The sequence below is a fragment of the Oncorhynchus keta genome, chromosome 24 (assembly GCF_023373465.1).
Source record: "Oncorhynchus keta strain PuntledgeMale-10-30-2019 chromosome 24, Oket_V2, whole genome shotgun sequence".
NCBI classification, from domain to species: domain Eukaryota; kingdom Metazoa; phylum Chordata; class Actinopteri; order Salmoniformes; family Salmonidae; genus Oncorhynchus; species Oncorhynchus keta.
Window position 1 is genome coordinate 22,203,892 of NC_068444.1, and position 17,645 is coordinate 22,221,536.

The 17,645-nt window shown below is 43.2% G+C and overlaps 1 protein-coding gene across 3 annotated transcripts in view; it reads right to left on the reverse strand.

Moving 5' to 3' along the window:
* The window catches only part of lhcgr (luteinizing hormone/choriogonadotropin receptor), a 36,729-nt gene that overhangs the window by 15,361 nt on the left and 3,723 nt on the right, over window positions 1–17,645 (reverse strand). For all 3 annotated transcript variants that reach the window (XM_035801087.2, XM_035801086.2, XM_035801088.2), the window contains exon 2: window positions 100–171. In XM_035801087.2, the coding sequence (XP_035656980.1) occupies window positions 100–171 (72 nt within the window). The remainder of the gene's footprint in view (window positions 1–99; window positions 172–17,645) is intronic.

Sequence of the window (17,645 nt, forward strand, 5' to 3'; positions counted from 1 at the left end):
AAAAACGGGTTATTTTGAACAATTCATAACCAAAAGGGGTGTGGTCAAAAAGCAATTGAATTGATATGGATCAACCCCAGATTGATATTTGACACTCACATATGCTGGACTCTTCTCAGGCCATCAAAGGTGTGGCTAGCTATAGTGCTCATAGTCAGATGCTTCAGGACGCTGAGAAGTATGGGAACAGTCAGAAAGACAATATTATATAAAATTGTACTTTTAAACTATTTTACAGACCATCGAAAAGGAACCAAACTTTAATTCAATACATTAGTATGTGTTTACTTTTAGTAAGTCAAATAAGACATTTTGTTAACAGTCAAGGAAGTGTGTTCTTGAAAGAATTCCCTGTCTGAAGTTGTCCTGGTAACAACACATTGTTCAAGGTCTTCCACACAGCCACACATATATCAGTTGTCCTCTTCAGTAAACACACACGCTCACATACACACACATAAGCACACGCACACGTACACGCGCGCAAGCGCACACACACACACAGACACACAGACACACAGACACACACACACACCAAAAACAAGCCCTAAATCCAGTGCCTTGCAAAGGTATTCATCCTCCTTGGCGTTTTACTGTTTTGTTGCATTACAACCTGTAATTTAAATGGATTGTTATCTGGATTTCATGTAATGGACATACACAAAATAGTACAAATAGGTGAAGTGAAATGAAAAAAAATACTTGTTTCATAAAATTCTAAAAAATAAAAAACAGAAAAGTGGTGCATGCATATGTATTCACCCCCTTTGCTATGAAGCCCCTAAATAAGATCTAGTGCAACCAATTACCTCCAGAAGTCACATAATTAGTTAAATAAAGTACACCTGTGTACAATCTAAGTGTCACATGATCTGTCACATGATCTCAGTAGAAATACACCTGTTCTGAAAGGCCCCAGAGTCTGCAACACCACTAAGCAAGAGGCACCACCAAGCAAGCAGCACCATGAAGACCAAGGAGCTCTCCTTACAGGTCAGGGACAAAGTTGTGGAGTCGGGGTCGGGTTATAAAAAAATCAGAAACTTCGAACATCCCACGGAGCACCATTAAATCCATTATTACAAAATGGAAAGAATATGGCACCGCAACAAACCTGCCAAGAGAGGGCCGCCCACCAAAGCTCACAGACCAGGCAAGGAGGGAACAAAGAGACCAAAGATAACCCTGAAGGAGCTGCAAAGCTCCACAGCAGAGATTGGAGTATCTGTCCATAGGACCACTTTAAATCGTACACGCCCCCAGAGCTGGGCTTTAAGGAACAGTGGCCAGAAAAAAGCCATTGCTTAAAGAAAAAAATGAGCAAACACGTTTTGTGTTTGCCAAAAGGTATGTAGGAGACTCCCCAAACATATGGAAGAAGGTACTCTGGTCTGATGAGACCAAATTTTGCTTTTTGGCCATCACGGAAAATGCTATGTCCGTCGCAAACCCAACACCTCCCATCACCCTGAGAATACCATCCCCACAGTGAAGCATGGTGGTGGCAGCATCATGCTGTGGTGATGTTTTTCATCGGCAGGGACTGGGAAACTGGTCAAAATTAAAGGCATGTTGGATGGCGCTAAATTCTTGAGGGAAACCTGCTTCAGTCTTCCAGAGATTTGAGACTGGGATGGAGGTTCACCTTCCAGCTGGACAAGGACCCTAAGCATACTGCTAAAGCAACACTCGGGTGGTTTAAGGGGAAACATTTAAATGTCTTGGAATGGCCTAGTCAAAGCCCAGACCTTAATCCATTTGAGAATCTGTGGGATGACTTAAAGATTGATGTACACCAGCGGAACCCATCCAACTTGAAGGAGCTGGAGCAGTTTTTCCTTGAAGAATGGGAAAAACTCCCAGTGGCTAGACGTGCCAAGCTTATAGAGACATACCCCAAGAGACTTTCAGCTGTAATTGCTGCAAAAAGTGGCTCTATACAAAGTATTGACTTTGGGGCGATAAATAGTTATGCACACTCAAGTTTTCTGTTTTCTTGTCTTATTTCTTGTTTGTTTCACATGAAAAAATATTTAGCATCTTCAAAGTGGTAGGCATGTTGTGAAAATCAAATGATACATACCCCCCACAAAACAAATTTTCCTTGCAACTCTGCCTAGAAGGCCAGCATCCCGGAGTCGTCTCTTCACTGTTGACATTGAGACTGGTGTTTTGCGAGTACTATTTAATGAAGCTGCCAGTTGAGGACTTGTGAGGTGTCTGTTTCTCTAACTAGACACTAATGTACTTGTCCTCTTGCTCAGTTGTGCAGCGGGGCCTCCCACTCCTCTTTCTATTCTGGTTAGAGCCCGTTTGCACTGTTCTGTGAAGGGAGTAGTACACAGCGTTGTACGACATCTTCAGTTTCTTGGCAATTTCTTACATGGAATAGTCTTCATTTCTCAGAACAAGAATAGACTGATGAGTTTCAGAAGAAATGTATTTGTTTCTGGCCATTTTGAGCCTGTAATCTAACCCACAAATGCTGATGTTCCAGTTACTCAACTAGTCTAATGAAGGCCAGTTTTATTGCTTCTTTAATCAGGACAACAGTTTTCAGCTGGGCTAACATAATTGCAAAGGGTTTTCTAATGATCAATTAGCTTTTTAAAATTATAAACTTGGATTAGCTGTGCCATTGGAACACAGGAGTGATGGTTGCTTATAATGGGCCTGTGTACACCTATGTAGATATTCCATGAAAAAATCTGCAGTTTCCAGTTACAATAGTCATTTACAACATTAACGATGTCTACACTGTATTTCTGATCAATTTGATGGGTTTTTTGGGACAAAAAATGTGCTTTTTTTCCAAACATAGGCATTTCTAAGTGACCTCAAACTTTTGAACGGTAGTGTATATTATTTTAACTATATTTACTGTATAGCTAATGAAGATTACGATAACTATTGCAACAAAGAAACAATCTTAGGGAAGGTTTTCACTCATAGAAACTGCACATGTAATAATCTGTTTGCGATGCGTGCAGGACAGCAGAAATGTGATCTGGAGTTAAAGGTCATGGGTTAGACAGCAGAACTATAGCACACATGACTATACTAGGCACCAAACAAAATAGTTTATGTATTATGTCCTGGGTTTGGTTCTCCAATAGTCCCGTCATCAAAGCGTATATTGAAAAATGAGTTACATGACAGAATTGTTTTACCATTACTGTTACAGTATACAGTATATGATGGAGTGCAGAGTTAAAAGAGTGTGTTGCTTCAAAATAGGTCACTGATCTCTGAAATTCAAGTAAACTCGGAGGCAAGGTGGAATCCTTGGACGTGCGAATGAAGTCGAATTTCATATCCCTCCATCGTTCCTGTAGTCGGACATCGATTTGGATGGTCAAAGCGATGAGGGAATCGAGATCAGGCAAGAAAAGAGAGATGGGGGGGAAAAGCAAGAGCTGATACAGAAACGGGGAATGGGGAAGATGGGCGACACCTGGAGGGGTGTGGAGACAATCACAAAGACAGGTGAAACAGATAAGGGTGTGACACAGAGATTATTTTCAAAGTAACAGAAGAAAATGTTTCGCAGATAATATTACACTTTCAATAACTACATAAATACACTATTAAACGGTTTATGATACATCTCCAATAACTCCAAAGTTTTATATTAAAAAAGCTAATTATATAAAAATCTGATTTATTTTAAGGTCTTTGTCCATAAATTCTCATCTGTAGTCAAACTGACATTAGTATGAACAGTGTAAAATCTAATGCAATATGGGACTTCTAATCATCTAGTCGAACAGAAGTGTCAAGACGTTGCATTAGTTAATGTGACGACTGTTGCTCATCGAATGATTAAAGGTTTCTAATTGTGTGATTAACTGAATCAAACAATTATTAACTCATTAACCTGGGGCACCATGGGAAAATTAGTTTTATTGAGTTTCTATTTCCCAAATTAACTTAAAGAATATCAGAATATCGATTTTACAACAGTCGCTAATTAATCAGTTTCCTCTACAGTCTCATTCTGAACGTCGTATAATCCGTGAATCTGCACGGACCCGGGTCTCACCAATGAGTTCGTACCACACCAATCTTAGTTGAGTATTTATTTACTAGAAAGCTAAAATGATGATAAAAGATATGCATACACAAAAACACATTCTAGGCTATTGATTAGAACTTAGTATAACGGGCCAACACACTATGGAGCGTGTTACCCAATATGGGGATTCAAAAGAGAGAGAAAAAGAAAAGGACACGAGAGAAATATACATTTGGGTGCATTTGTCAGCTATGCTTAACCCTAGCCTTGCCCCAAACTGCCGCTCTTATGGGTCAGAATATAATGATGTAATTACGTCTCAGATGGGAAACTCTGCGTGGGTCATTTAGGCTTCTCAATGACGCACTTCTCTGGCGCTAAACTCTCTGGTTGTCCTCACGATGTCAGTGTCCTTTTGGCTTAGTGGTCTGTATCCTCGCCCTTGCTCTGGAAGGGGTATTCTGAGGACAGACAGCTCTGTAGCTCAGAGCTCACAGCAAAGGAATGAAGCAGTGTAGATACTACGATTCGATGGTGGTCTGGCTTGAATTCACCCGCTTAGACACAGCTACTCATCCGTAGCTTGGATAGAAAAAAGATTTCTTTGTTTTCAACCTTGTGTTGCATTTTGGGTTCGTTGACTTTTTAGACCTTGGCTGCAGCTTGGGTCACTTAGTCTGATATGTTAATTATTCACTCACATGTCTTATACCCTCGGGTCAGAAGTGGGCGTAACCACCTTTAGGGCAATTCTCACGTTTCATCTTTACCAAAACAGTTACAATGTTTTCGTAATAATGTCATCTATTAACCTTTAATAACAAAACAAAAATGACATAGGTTTTCATATTCCATCTATCGTCATGACCACCATTGTGGCTGACGGAAACCATTGTTCCAAAGTCCCTTTATTGCATGTTTAATGTTCTGAGGTTGGTTCTCTATAGTGTGAGGACACAGGAATGTTGTCTGTGGCCTAAGATTTACCATGGTCGTGATGGGTCATAAAACCCCCACATCTTCAAACCCCTAGATCTCTCCTCCTCTGTTGGGGTTGAAAGATAATCTGCGGAGGCATTTTGAGGAGTTGGCACGGCAGCGCAACAGGGACGAGATGCAGCCCCAAAAATGTATTGGGGACGGGGGGGACGGGGAGTGTGGCTAAGTCAGGTAGAAGACCTGAGCCAACTCCCCGTGCTTACCGTGGAGAGAGGTGGACCGGGCAGGCACCGTGTTATGCCTTGAGGCGCATGGTGTCCCCAGTGCGCAGGCATAGCCCGGTGCACTACATCGCAGTGCCTCGTATCGGCTGGGCTAGAGTGGGCATCGAGCCAGGTGCTATGAAGCCGGCTCAGCGCATTTGGTCTCCAGTGTGTCTCCTCGGCCCGGGGTATATGGCACCAGCCCTACGCACGGTGTCCCCGGTTCGCCAGCACAGCCCAGTGCGGTCTGTTCCACCCCGCCGCACTGGCCGGGCTACGGGGAGTATCCAGCCAGGAAAGGTTTGCAGACCTCCAGTGCGCCTCCACGGTCCCGTCCATTCGGAGCCACCTCCACGCACCAGGCCTCCGGTGGCAGACCCACGCATCTCTCCGTCTCCTTCCTCCAGTTGCTCCCGCCTGTCCAGTGCTGCCAGAGTCTTCCTCCTGTCCAGTGCTGCCAGAGTCTCCCTCCTGTCCAGCGCTGCCAGAGTCTCCCGTCTGTCCTGAGCTGCCGGAGCCGCCCGTCTGTCCTGAGCTGCCAGAGCTGCCCGTCTGTCGTGAGCTGCCAGAGCCGCCCGTCTGTCCTGAGCTACCAGAGCCGCCCGTCAGTAAGGAGCTGCCAGAGCTGCCCGTCAGTCAGGATCTGCCAGAGCCGCCCGTCAGTCAGGAGCTGCCAGAGCCGCCCGTCAGTCAGGAGCTGCCAGAGCCGCCTTTCACTCCTGTGCTGCCGGAATCACCCTTCACTCCGGAGCTGCCTGAGTCTCCCGCCTGTCCGGTGCTGCCGGAATCTCCCGTCCATTCGGGACCCGCGGCAAGGGTCCCCAGTCCGAGGTCGGCGGCGAGGGTCGCCGCTCCCAAGGCGCCACTTAAGTGGGCCGAGACTATGGTGGAGTGGGGTCCACGTCCCGCGCCAGAGCCGCCACTGCGGACAGACGCCCACCCAGACCCTCCCCTATAGGTTCAGGTTTTGCGGCCGGAGTCCGCACCTTTGGCGGGGGGGTACTGTCACCTTAGTTCCTTTATTATGTCTTTGTTTTAGTTTGGTCAGGGCGTGAGTTGGGGTGGGTAGTCTATGTTCCTTTTTCTATGTTGTGTTTTTGTGTTTGGCCTGGTATGGTTCTCAATCAGAGGCAGGTGTCGTTCGTTGTCTCTGATTGAGAATCATACTTAGGTAGCCTTTTCCCACCTGTGTTTTGTGAGTGATTATTTCCTGTTTAGTGTTTTTTCCATTCACCTTACGGGACTGTTCGTTTGTCGTTTATTGTTTTGTTCAGTGTTCAGTTATTTTATAAAAAATATGAACACTTACCACGCTGCGCTTTGGTCCTCACCTTCTTCCACCACAGACGATCGTTATAATTAGTGTGTCAGAGTGTTTGGACAATCTCTCGATTTACAAAAGCCACATTGACAGGCCTCCTCATTAAGCCGAGCTCCTACAGATGTCCAAACACCAGCTAACGTAACCACCAGCTAATGTAACCTCCTACGAGGCCCATCGTGACAGCAGAATAAGAAATGGAGGACAGAGCCACTCAAATGGAATGGCCGATTACTTCACTTTAATGTAACTCTGTGGTTTGGAAGATATAAACAGACGACCCTCCCTTTTGTAGGCCCGCGGATCAATTTCCCAAAATGGTTGTATATATTATTTTATTCAGAACTCAACAGTTGGTTAGAATTTGAGCAAGTGATGTCAGGGACATGAAAACCAAATGAATTTCATATGTGATCACAAGTGTTTCACATGTGAAGTTAATGTGATAAAGTGACAACATGTATAAAAAAACAAACATGTGATAACATGAAACTACACATGTGAAAACATTTGACATCGTGAAATAAATGTGACAACATGGGGATGCAAAATTTCAACATGAGATACCATGAAACTACACATATGACAACATTTGAAAGTTTCTCACATGTAAAACTGCGAAATCGATTTTCATATTTGAATATTTACCATATGTAAGAATGCAATTCCACATGTGAGAGTTAGTTTCTTACATGTGGAACTGCAAATGTGATTTTCACGTTTTGATTTTCACATGTGAACTTGCAATTCCACATGTGAAGTGAAAACATGTTAACATGTGATCTCTAAATGTAATACATGTGAACATCTGACCTCACATGTGTCTCTTTTGTTTTCACATGATTTCAGATTGTGAAATTGTAAATTTCAAGTTTTTGTTTTGCAAGGGAAATAATTAAATGGTATGTTTTTTTAATAGATAAATGGTAAATGGTATGGCGATTTTGAACTGTTCAGCTAAAATAGTGTAAAAAGCTTTAATCAATGACGACATAGTACTGACTTTTCAATATGACCATAGCGGGATTTGATATCACAACCTCTGGAGTTAGGGGTACACTTATATGTCTGCTGCTCCAAAAAGTCTGTAGCATTCTCAGAAGTCCACTACAGAGTCATTACCTATAATACATCTCTGCACTTAGCAAAAGAGTGCCGTCTGCGCTGCTATCAGTTAAGGAGATTGTCCGGTACTTTTGTATACTCTTTGGCCAGTAGTTCTGAAAGCAGCACTCGAGCCAAAAGTGATCCCCGACAATTGCGTACTACGTCACATATATCCAGATATGTGCACCATGTCATTGCTCTCTCTCTCACTCTGCTGTGTGTATATCTTGGTAGCTGTCACTCAATTTTTTTTTTTTTATTTCACCTTTATTTAACCAGGTAGGCTAGTTGAGAACAAGTTCTCATTTGCAACTGCGACCTGGCCAAGATAAAGCATAGCAGTGTGAACAGACAACACAGAGTTACACATGGAGTAAACAATTAGCAAGTCAATAACACAGTAGAAAAAATGGGCAGTCTATATACAATGTGTGCAAAAGGCATGAGGAGGTAGGCGAATAATACAATTTTGCAGATTAACACTGGAGTGATAAATGATCAGATGGTCATGTACAGGTAGAGATATTGGTGTGCAAAAGAGCAGAAAAGTAAATAAATAAAAACAGTATAAAAACAGTATGGGAATGAGGTAGGTGAAAATGGGTGAGCTATTTACCTATAGACTATGTACAGCTGCAGCGATCGGTTAGCTGCTCGGATAGCTGATGTTTGAAGTTGGTGAGGGAGATAAAAGTCTCCAACTTCAGCGATTTTTGCAATTCGTTCCAGTCACAGGCAGCAGAGTACTGGAACGAAAGGCGGCCAAATGAGGTGTTGGCTTTAGGGATGATCAGTGAGATACACCTGCTGGAGCGCGTGCTACGGATGGGTGTTGCCATCGTGACCAGTGAACTGAGATAAGGCGGAGCTTTACCTAGCATGGACTTGTAGATGACCTGGAGCCAGTGGGTCTGGCGACGAATATGTAGTGAAGGCCAGCCGACTAGAGCATACAAGTCGCAGTGGTGGGTGGTATAAGGTGCTTTAGTGACAAAACGGATGGCACTGTGATAGACTGCATCCAGTTTGCTGAGTAGAGTGTTGGAAGCCATTTTGTAGATGACATCGCCGAAGTCGAGGATCGGTAGGATAGTCAGTTTTACTAGGGTAAGCTTGGCAGCGTGAGTGAAGGAGGCTTTGTTGCGGAATAGAAAGCAGACTCTTGATTTGATTTTTGATTGGAGATGTTTGATGTGAGTCTGGAAGGAGAGTTTGCAGTCTAGCCAGACATCTAGGTACTTATAGATGTCCACATATTCAAGGTCGGAACCATCCAGGGTGGTGATGCTAGTCGGGCAGCGATCGGTTGAAAAGCATGCATTTGGTTTTACTCGCGTTTAAGAGCAGTTTGGAGGCCACGGAAGGAGTGCTGTATGGCATTGAAGCGAGGGGCTGAAGCTGATTGATTGAACTCTAATTGCTAGGAGGCTGGTTCACGAGGGTGAACATTTTGGGGAAATGATGCATCACACCTTTCAGAAAAACAGTCACTTTCAAACTAGGGATTTTGTGGCTAATTGAGGTAACACGGTAATTATGCTTATAGACTATGCATGTACGAACTACACAGACACATCCAGCCCAAAGCAGGAGGTTAAAAAAAGACTTACTAGTCGGCAAAGTTCAGGAGCGTGTCTTTTTTCTGGCTAATCTTGCATCATTAATTTAATTAACTTATTTCAGCAATTTGAGGGTTTCCTGTATAGTTGTCTAATGTTGGTGGGGCATATTTTCCTGCTTTAATGTTACTCCTGAATTTTTTTTGTGTATTATACAAAGTTGAGGTTTACTTTGATGTCCAAAGTGTAGGAATACAGGTGAAATCAGTCACAGACACAGACATGGTGGCGTAGCAGGAAGAATGACGTGAACCAAAAGGTTGTGAGTTCAAATCCCAGGTGAGGACATGTTGAATAGTAATGACTATGTAAGTAAACATAGTTGAAGTCTGTAAAATATGTAAGTTGAAAACACTGTGACTGTTTTTTTGAAGTTCCGGTGACATCCTAACAAGTAATTTCTGTTTGCAGGGCCTGTGACATCTCGTGAAAAGAACTCCACTGGACTTTATGCAAACTGTAAACGACATATCCTGAGGCTGCATTTATTGTAGCTGGGGATTTTAACAAAGCAAATTTGAGAAAAACAATACAGAAGTTCTACCAATATATCGACTGCAGTACTTGCGCTGCCAAAACACTCGACCACTGTTACTCCAACTTCAGGGATGCCTATAAGACCCTCCCCCGCTCTCCTTTTGACAAATCTAACCACGACTTCATTTGGCTCCTCCCTTCCTATAGGCAGAAACTCAAACAGGAAGTACCAGTGCTAAGGACTAGTCAATGCTGATCTGACCAATCGGAACCCACGCTTCAAGATTGTTTTGATCAGACAGACTTGGATATGTTCCGGGTAGCTTCCAAGAAAAACATTGACAAATACACTCTGATTCAGTGACAGAGTTTAACAGGAAGTGTATAGGAGATGTTGTACCTATTGTAACTATTAAAATCTACATTTGCTTACCACCACAATAGATCCACAGACAATGCAATCGCCATCACACTGCACACTGCCCTATCCCATCTGGACAAGAGGAATACATATGTAAGAATGCTGTTCATAGACTATAGCTCAGTATTCAACACCATAGTACACTCCAAGCTCACCATTAAGCTCGAGACCCTGGGACTGAACCCCACCCTGTGCAACTAGGTCCTGGACATCCGGACGGGCCGACCCGGGTGGTGAAGGTTTGAAACATCACCTCCACTTCACTGATCCTCAACACTGGGGCTCCACAATGGTGTGTGCTCAGTTCCCTCCTGTACTCCCTGTTCACCCATGCCTGCGTGGCCAAGCACACCTCCAACTCAATCATCAAGTTTGCAGATGAGACAACAGTAGTAGGCTTGATTACCAACAATGACCAGACAGCAGTGGAGAAGGTGGAAAGCTTCAAGTTCCTCGGTGTACACAACACTGGCAAACTGAAATTATTCACTCACACAGACAGTGTGGTGAAGAAGGCGCAACAGCGCCTTTTCAACCTCAGGAGGATGAAGAAATTTGGCTTGGCACCTAAAACCCTCACAAACGTTTACTGATTCACAATCGAGAGGATCCTGTCGGGCAGTATCATCGCTTGGTACAGCAACTGCACCGCCCGCAAATGCAGGGCTCTCCAGAGGGTAGTGCGGTCTGCCCAATGCATCACCGGGGACAAACTACCTGCCCTCCAGGACACCTATAGCACCCGATGTCACAGGAAGGCTAAAAATATGATCAAGGACAACAACCACACGAGCCACTGCCTGTTCACCCTATCCTCCAGAAGGCGAGGTCAGTACAGGTGCATCAAAGTTGGGACCGAGAGACTGAAAAACAGCTTCTATCTCAAGGCCATCAGACTGTTAAATAGCCATCACTACTACATAGAGGCTGTTGCCTATATACATAGACTTTAATAAACGGAACACAAGTCACTTTAATAATGTCTACAAATCTTGCATTACCCATCTCATATGTATATACTGTATCCTATACTATTCTGCTGTATCTTATTCTATGCCACTCTGACATTGCTAGTCCATATATTTTTATATTCTTAATTCCATTCCTTAACTAGATTTGTGTGTATTGGGTATATGTTGTGTAATTGTTAGATATTACTTGTTAGATATTACCTCACTGTCGGAGCTAGAAGCACAATCATTTTGTTACACTCGCAATAACATCTGCTAAACACGTGTTTGGAACCAATAAAATTTAATTAGGATTTGGGAACAAAAAACATAGTTTTCTCCTGAATCAACACTAGAAATGTTAGATTTAAAAATCAACAACAGATAACTGATACCATGCCATTCCATTAGGTCTTTTGTGGCTTTAGCCTCTTAAAGGTACAACATGGTCATTTGCGAACACTGCCTGGAAAGGATTCAATTAACATTTTCATACTAGTGATAAATTAATGATGTAAGTGTTAAATTAAAACGTATTGGATCAAAAGAACCCCAGTGTTGGCGTTAATAACCAGTGTTAAACCAAAATCACGCCCATCATTATCATATTTCCCAGAAGGCTATACTGCAGGTAGATTTTTTAAAAATAGTTTGTTTCAATATCTATTTTTTTTTTCATGTACATTGATTAATATTATGCTACTTAAATATAAATAACATACTTTTTTCTAAACTAATCCAATCTGTTACTTGGACTTATTGCACCCATTACTGAAATGGTTGTTCCAGTTTAGATCTCTTAGGTAGTCTCATGTCTTTGGTTTCCCAAACCTGCAGTTGTTCTGAATGCAGGCTGCAGGGGAATAAAAATTCTAAATGTTGGATATCCCCACTCTGGCTGGATTCCAATAAGAATTACCCATCACTTTGCAGGCCTGAAAAACATGAGTTTCAGGTCACTGTATTGGGGTAAAAAACTTGGCCCTCAAAATACCTTATTAAATATTTGTTATTGTGTTGAATAATGAAATTTTATTGTTAACATATTAGCTTAGTATCTCACTTGGTGAAGGCCATAGGACTGAACAGTTATGAACGCAACAACCATGTCACTGTCCCTAACAAATACAGTCATGGGTGGTAACTTTACAATTCACTCGACATTACAATTCACTAGGAAATTTGCAAAAAAAGGCTTTACACTAACTAGATGTTACATTTACCACTGTCAGTGTTGATTTAACACTGGAGAATTTGCTGTGTAAAAATGACCTCAGCAAATTATCTATGAGAAGACTTATATACAGGTTTATAAACAGTCTGCCTGCCAAAATGTGGCTTACAGACAGACAGCTTTAAAGGGTTAGTTCACTTTTGATGTTCATCTTATTTTCGGCCTCTCTATAGGGTGTTGTTGTGTACTCTGAAACATTTTTGAATCCATTAACTCGTTATTTAACAATTTCAAGAATCATCTGGCTCACACTTTTGCAGCGTGTAGCAATCCTAAACTAGACTTCAGAAAAGTGAGCTATCCCTTTAATGGAAACTTGACTGCAGGAGATGGCCACTATACTCTGCCGAGAGATATTTGCTTTGAACTCATTTACAACTTTGAACCTCTCTCCACACACACACACACACGCACACGCACACACACACACACACACACACACACACACACACACACACACACACACACACACACACACACACACACACACACACACACACACAGGCTAGTATGTTTCAAATTGAGTAGAATTCAATAGAACATCTGCATTTAGTCATATCCAAATCAAGTAATAAAAAATTCACAACGTTGGCCACATAGTGTTTTAGAGCCTCTGGATTTGAGGATGAAACAGCAGAACATACAACAGTCAGCCTCCCAGGACTGGAGGAAGGTATCCGGAGCATTATATCAATTCAGTAGCTAGAGTAGTCAGCCTCTCAGGACTGGAGGAAGGTATCCGGAGCATTATATCAATTCAGTAGCTAGAGTAGTCAGCCTCTCAGGACTGGAAGAAGGTATCCGGAGCATTATATCAATTCAGTAGCTAGAGTAGTCAGCCTCTCAGGACTGGAGGAAGGTATCCGGAGCATTATATCAATTCAGTAGCTAGAGTAGTCAGCCTCTCAGGACTGGAGGAAGGTATCCGGAGCATTATATCAATTCAGTAGCTAGAGTAGTCAGCCTCTCAGGACTGGAAGAAGGTATCCGGAGCATTATATCAATTCAGTAGCTAGAGTAGTCAGCCTCTCAGGACTGGAGGAAGGTATCCGGAGCATTATATCAATTCAGTAGCTAGAGTAGTCAGCCTCTCAGGACTGGAGGAAGGTATCCGGAGCATTATATCAATTCAGTAGCTAGAGTAGTCAGCCTCTCAGGACTGGAGGAAGGTATCCGGAGCATTATATCAATTCAGTAGCTAGAGTAGTCAGCCTCTCAGGACTGGAGGAAGGTATCCGGAGCATTATATCAATTCAGTAGCTAGAGTAGTCAGCCTCTCAGGACTGGAAGAAGGTATCCGGAGCATTATATCAATTCAGTAGCTAGAGTAGTCAGCCTCTCAGGACTGGAGGAAGGTATCCGGAGCATTATATCAATTCAGTAGCTAGAGTAGTCAGCCTCTCAGGACTGGAAGAAGGTATCCGGAGCATTATATCAATTCAGTAGCTAGAGTAGTCAGCCTCTCAGGACTGGAAGAAGGTATCCGGAGCATTATATCAATTCAGTAGCTAGAGTAGTCAGCCTCTCAGGACTGGAAGAAGGTATCCGGAGCATTATATCAATTCAGTAGCTAGAGTAGTCAGCCTCTCAGGACTGGAGGAAGGTATCCGGAGCATTATATCAATTCAGTAGCTAGAGTAGTCAGCCTCTCAGGACTGGAGGAAGGTATCCGGAGCATTATATCAATTCAGTAGCTAGAGTAGTCAGCCTCTCAGGACTGGAGGAAGGTATCCGGAGCATTATATCAATTCAGTAGCTAGAGTAGTCAGCCTCTCAGGACTGGAGGAAGGTATCCGGAGCATTATATCAATTCAGTAGCTAGAGTAGTCAGCCTCTCAGGACTGGAGGAAGGTATCCGGAGCATTATATCAATTCAGTAGCTAGAGTAGTCAGCCTCTCAGGACTGGAGGAAGGTATCCGGAGCATTATATCAATTCAGTAGCTAGAGTAGTCAGCCTCTCAGGACTGGAAGAAGGTATCCGGAGCATTATATCAATTCAGTAGCTAGAGTAGTCAGCCTCTCAGGACTGGAGGAAGGTATCCGGAGCATTATATCAATTCAGTAGCTAGAGTAGTCAGCCTCTCAGGACTGGAGGAAGGTATCCGGAGCATTATATCAATTCAGTAGCTAGAGTAGTCAGCCTCTCAGGACTGGAGGAAGCTCTGGATAAGAGCGTCTGCTAAATGACTTAAATGTAATGTAATGTATCCGGAGCATTATATCAATTCAGTAGCTAGAGTAGTCAGCCTCTCAGGACTGGAGGAAGGTATCCGGAGCATTATATCAATTCAGTAGCTAGAGTAGTCAGCCTCTCAGGACTGGAGGAAGGTATCCGGAGCATTATATCAATTCAGTAGCTAGAGTAGTCAGCCTCTCAGGACTGGAGGAAGGTATCCGGAGCATTATATCAATTCAGTAGCTAGAGTAGTCAGCCTCTCAGGACTGGAGGAAGGTATCCGGAGCATTATATCAATTCAGTAGCTAGAGTAGTCAGCCTCTCAGGACTGGAGGAAGGTATCCGGAGCATTATATCAATTCAGTAGCTAGAGTAGTCAGCCTCTCAGGACTGGAGGAAGGTATCCGGAGCATTATATCAATTCAGTAGCTAGAGTAGTCAGCCTCTCAGGACTGGAGGAAGGTATCCGGAGCATTATATCAATTCAGTAGCTAGAGTAGTCAGCCTCTCAGGACTGGAGGAAGGTATCCGGAGCATTATATCAATTCAGTAGCTAGAGTAGTCAGCCTCTCAGGACTGGAGGAAGGTATCCGGAGCATTATATCAATTCAGTAGCTAGAGTAGTCAGCCTCTCAGGACTGGAGGAAGGTATCCGGAGCATTATATCAATTCAGTAGCTAGAGTAGTCAGCCTCTCAGGACTGGAGGAAGGTATCCGGAGCATTATATCAATTCAGTAGCTAGAGTAGTCAGCCTCTCAGGACTGGAGGAAGGTATCCAGAGCATTATATCAATTCAGTAGCTAGAGTAGTCAGCCTCTCAGGACTGGAAGAAGGTATCCGGAGCATTATATCAATTCAGTAGCTAGAGTAGTCAGCCTCTCAGGACTGGAGGAAGGTATCCGGAGCATTATATCAATTCAGTAGCTAGAGTAGTCAGCCTCTCAGGACTGGAGGAAGGTATCCGGAGCATTATATCAATTCAGTAGCTAGAGTAGTCAGCCTCTAAGGACTGGAAGAAGGTATCCGGAGCATTATATCAATTCAGTAGCTAGAGTAGTCAGCCTCTCAGGACTGGAGGAAGGTATCCGGAGCATTATATCAATTCAGTAGCTAGAGTAGTCAGCCTCTCAGGACTGGAGGAAGGTATCCGGAGCATTATATCAATTCAGTAGCTAGAGTAGTCAGCCTCTCAGGACTGGAGGAAGGTATCCGGAGCATTATATCAATTCAGTAGCTCTACAGCAGAGTCTCACAACTCAATCGCTGGTTGAAAACTGTTTTCTGCCCCTCCCAAAAGATAGAATTTGTAGATAATTGGCCCTCTTTCTGGGACTCACCCACAAACAGGACCAAGCCTGGCCTGCTGAGGAGTGACGGACTCCATCCTAGCTGGAGGGGTGCTCTCATCTTATCTACCAACATAGACAGGGCTCTAACTCCTCTAGCTCCACAATGAAATAGGGTGCAGGCCAGGCAGCAGGCTGTTAGCCAGCCTGCCAGCATAGTGGAGTCTGCCACTAGCACAGTCAGTGTAGTCAGCTCAGCTATCACCATTGAGACCGTGTCTGTGCCTCGACCTAGGTTGGGCAAAACTAAACATGGCAGTGTTCGCCTTAGCAATCTCACTAGGATAAAGACCACCTCCATTCCAGTCATTACTGAAAGAGATCATGATACCTCACATCTCAAAATAGGTCTACTTAATGTTAGATCCCTTACTTCAAAGGCAATTATAGTCAATGAACTAATCACTGATCATAATCTTGATGTGATTGGCCTGACTGAAACATGGCTTAAGCCTGATGAATTTACTGTATTAAATGAGACCTCACCTCCTGGCTACACTAGTGACCATATCCCTCGTGCATCCCGCAAAGGCGGAGGTGTTGCTAACATTTACGATAGCAAATTTCAATTTACAAAAAAAAAGATTAAGTTTTCGTCTTTTGAGCTTCTAGTCATGAAATCTATGCAGCCTACTCAATCACTTTTTATAGCTACTGTTTACAGGCCTCCTGGGCCATATACAGCGTTTCTCACTGAGTTCCCTGAATTCCTATCGGACCTTGTAGTCATAGCAGATAATATTCTAATCTTTGGTGACTTTAATATTCACATGGAAAAGTCCACACACCCACTCCAAAAGGCTTTCGGAGCCATCATCGACTCAGTGGGTTTTGTCCAACATGTCTCTGGACCCACTCACTGTCACAGTCATACGCTGGACCTAGTTTTGTCCCATGGAATAAATGTTGTGGATCTTAATGTTTTTCCTCATAATCCTGGACTATCGGACCACCATTTTATTACGTTTGCAATTGCAACAAATAATCTGCTCAGACCCCAACCAAGGACCATCAAAGGTCGTGCTATAAATTCACAGACAACACAAAGATTCCTTGATGCCCTTCCAGACTCCCTCTGCCTACCCAAGGACGCCAGAGGACAAAAATAATTTAACCACCTAACTGAGGATCTCAATTTAATCTTGCGCAATACCCTAGATGCAGTTGCACCCCTAAAAACTAAAAACATTTCTCATAAGAAACTAGCTCCCTGGTACACAGAAAATACCCGAGCTCTGAAGCAAGCTTCCAGAAAATTGGAACGGAAATGGCGCCACACCAAACTGGAAGTCTTCCGACTAGCTTGGAAAGATGGTACCATGCAGTACCGAAGAGCCCTTACTGCTGCTCGATCATCCTATTTTTCTAACTTAATTGAGGAAAATAAGAACAATCCGAAATTCCTTTTTGATACTGTCGCAAAGCTAACTAAAAAGCAGCATTCCCCAAGAGAGGGTGACTTTCACTTTAGCAGTGATAAATTCATGAACTTCTTTGAGGAAAAGATTATGATTATTAGAAAGCAAATGACAGACTCCTCTTTAAACCTGCGTATTCCTCCAAACCTCAGTTGTCCTGAGTCTGCACAACTCTGCCAGGACCTAGGATCAAGAGAGACGCTCAAGTGTTTTAGTACTATATCTCTTGACACAATGATGAAAATAATCATGGCCTCTAAACCTTCAAGCTGCATACTGGACCCTATTCCAACTAAACTACTGAAAGAGCTGCTTCCCGTGCTTGGCCCTCCTATGTTGAACATAATAAATGTCTCT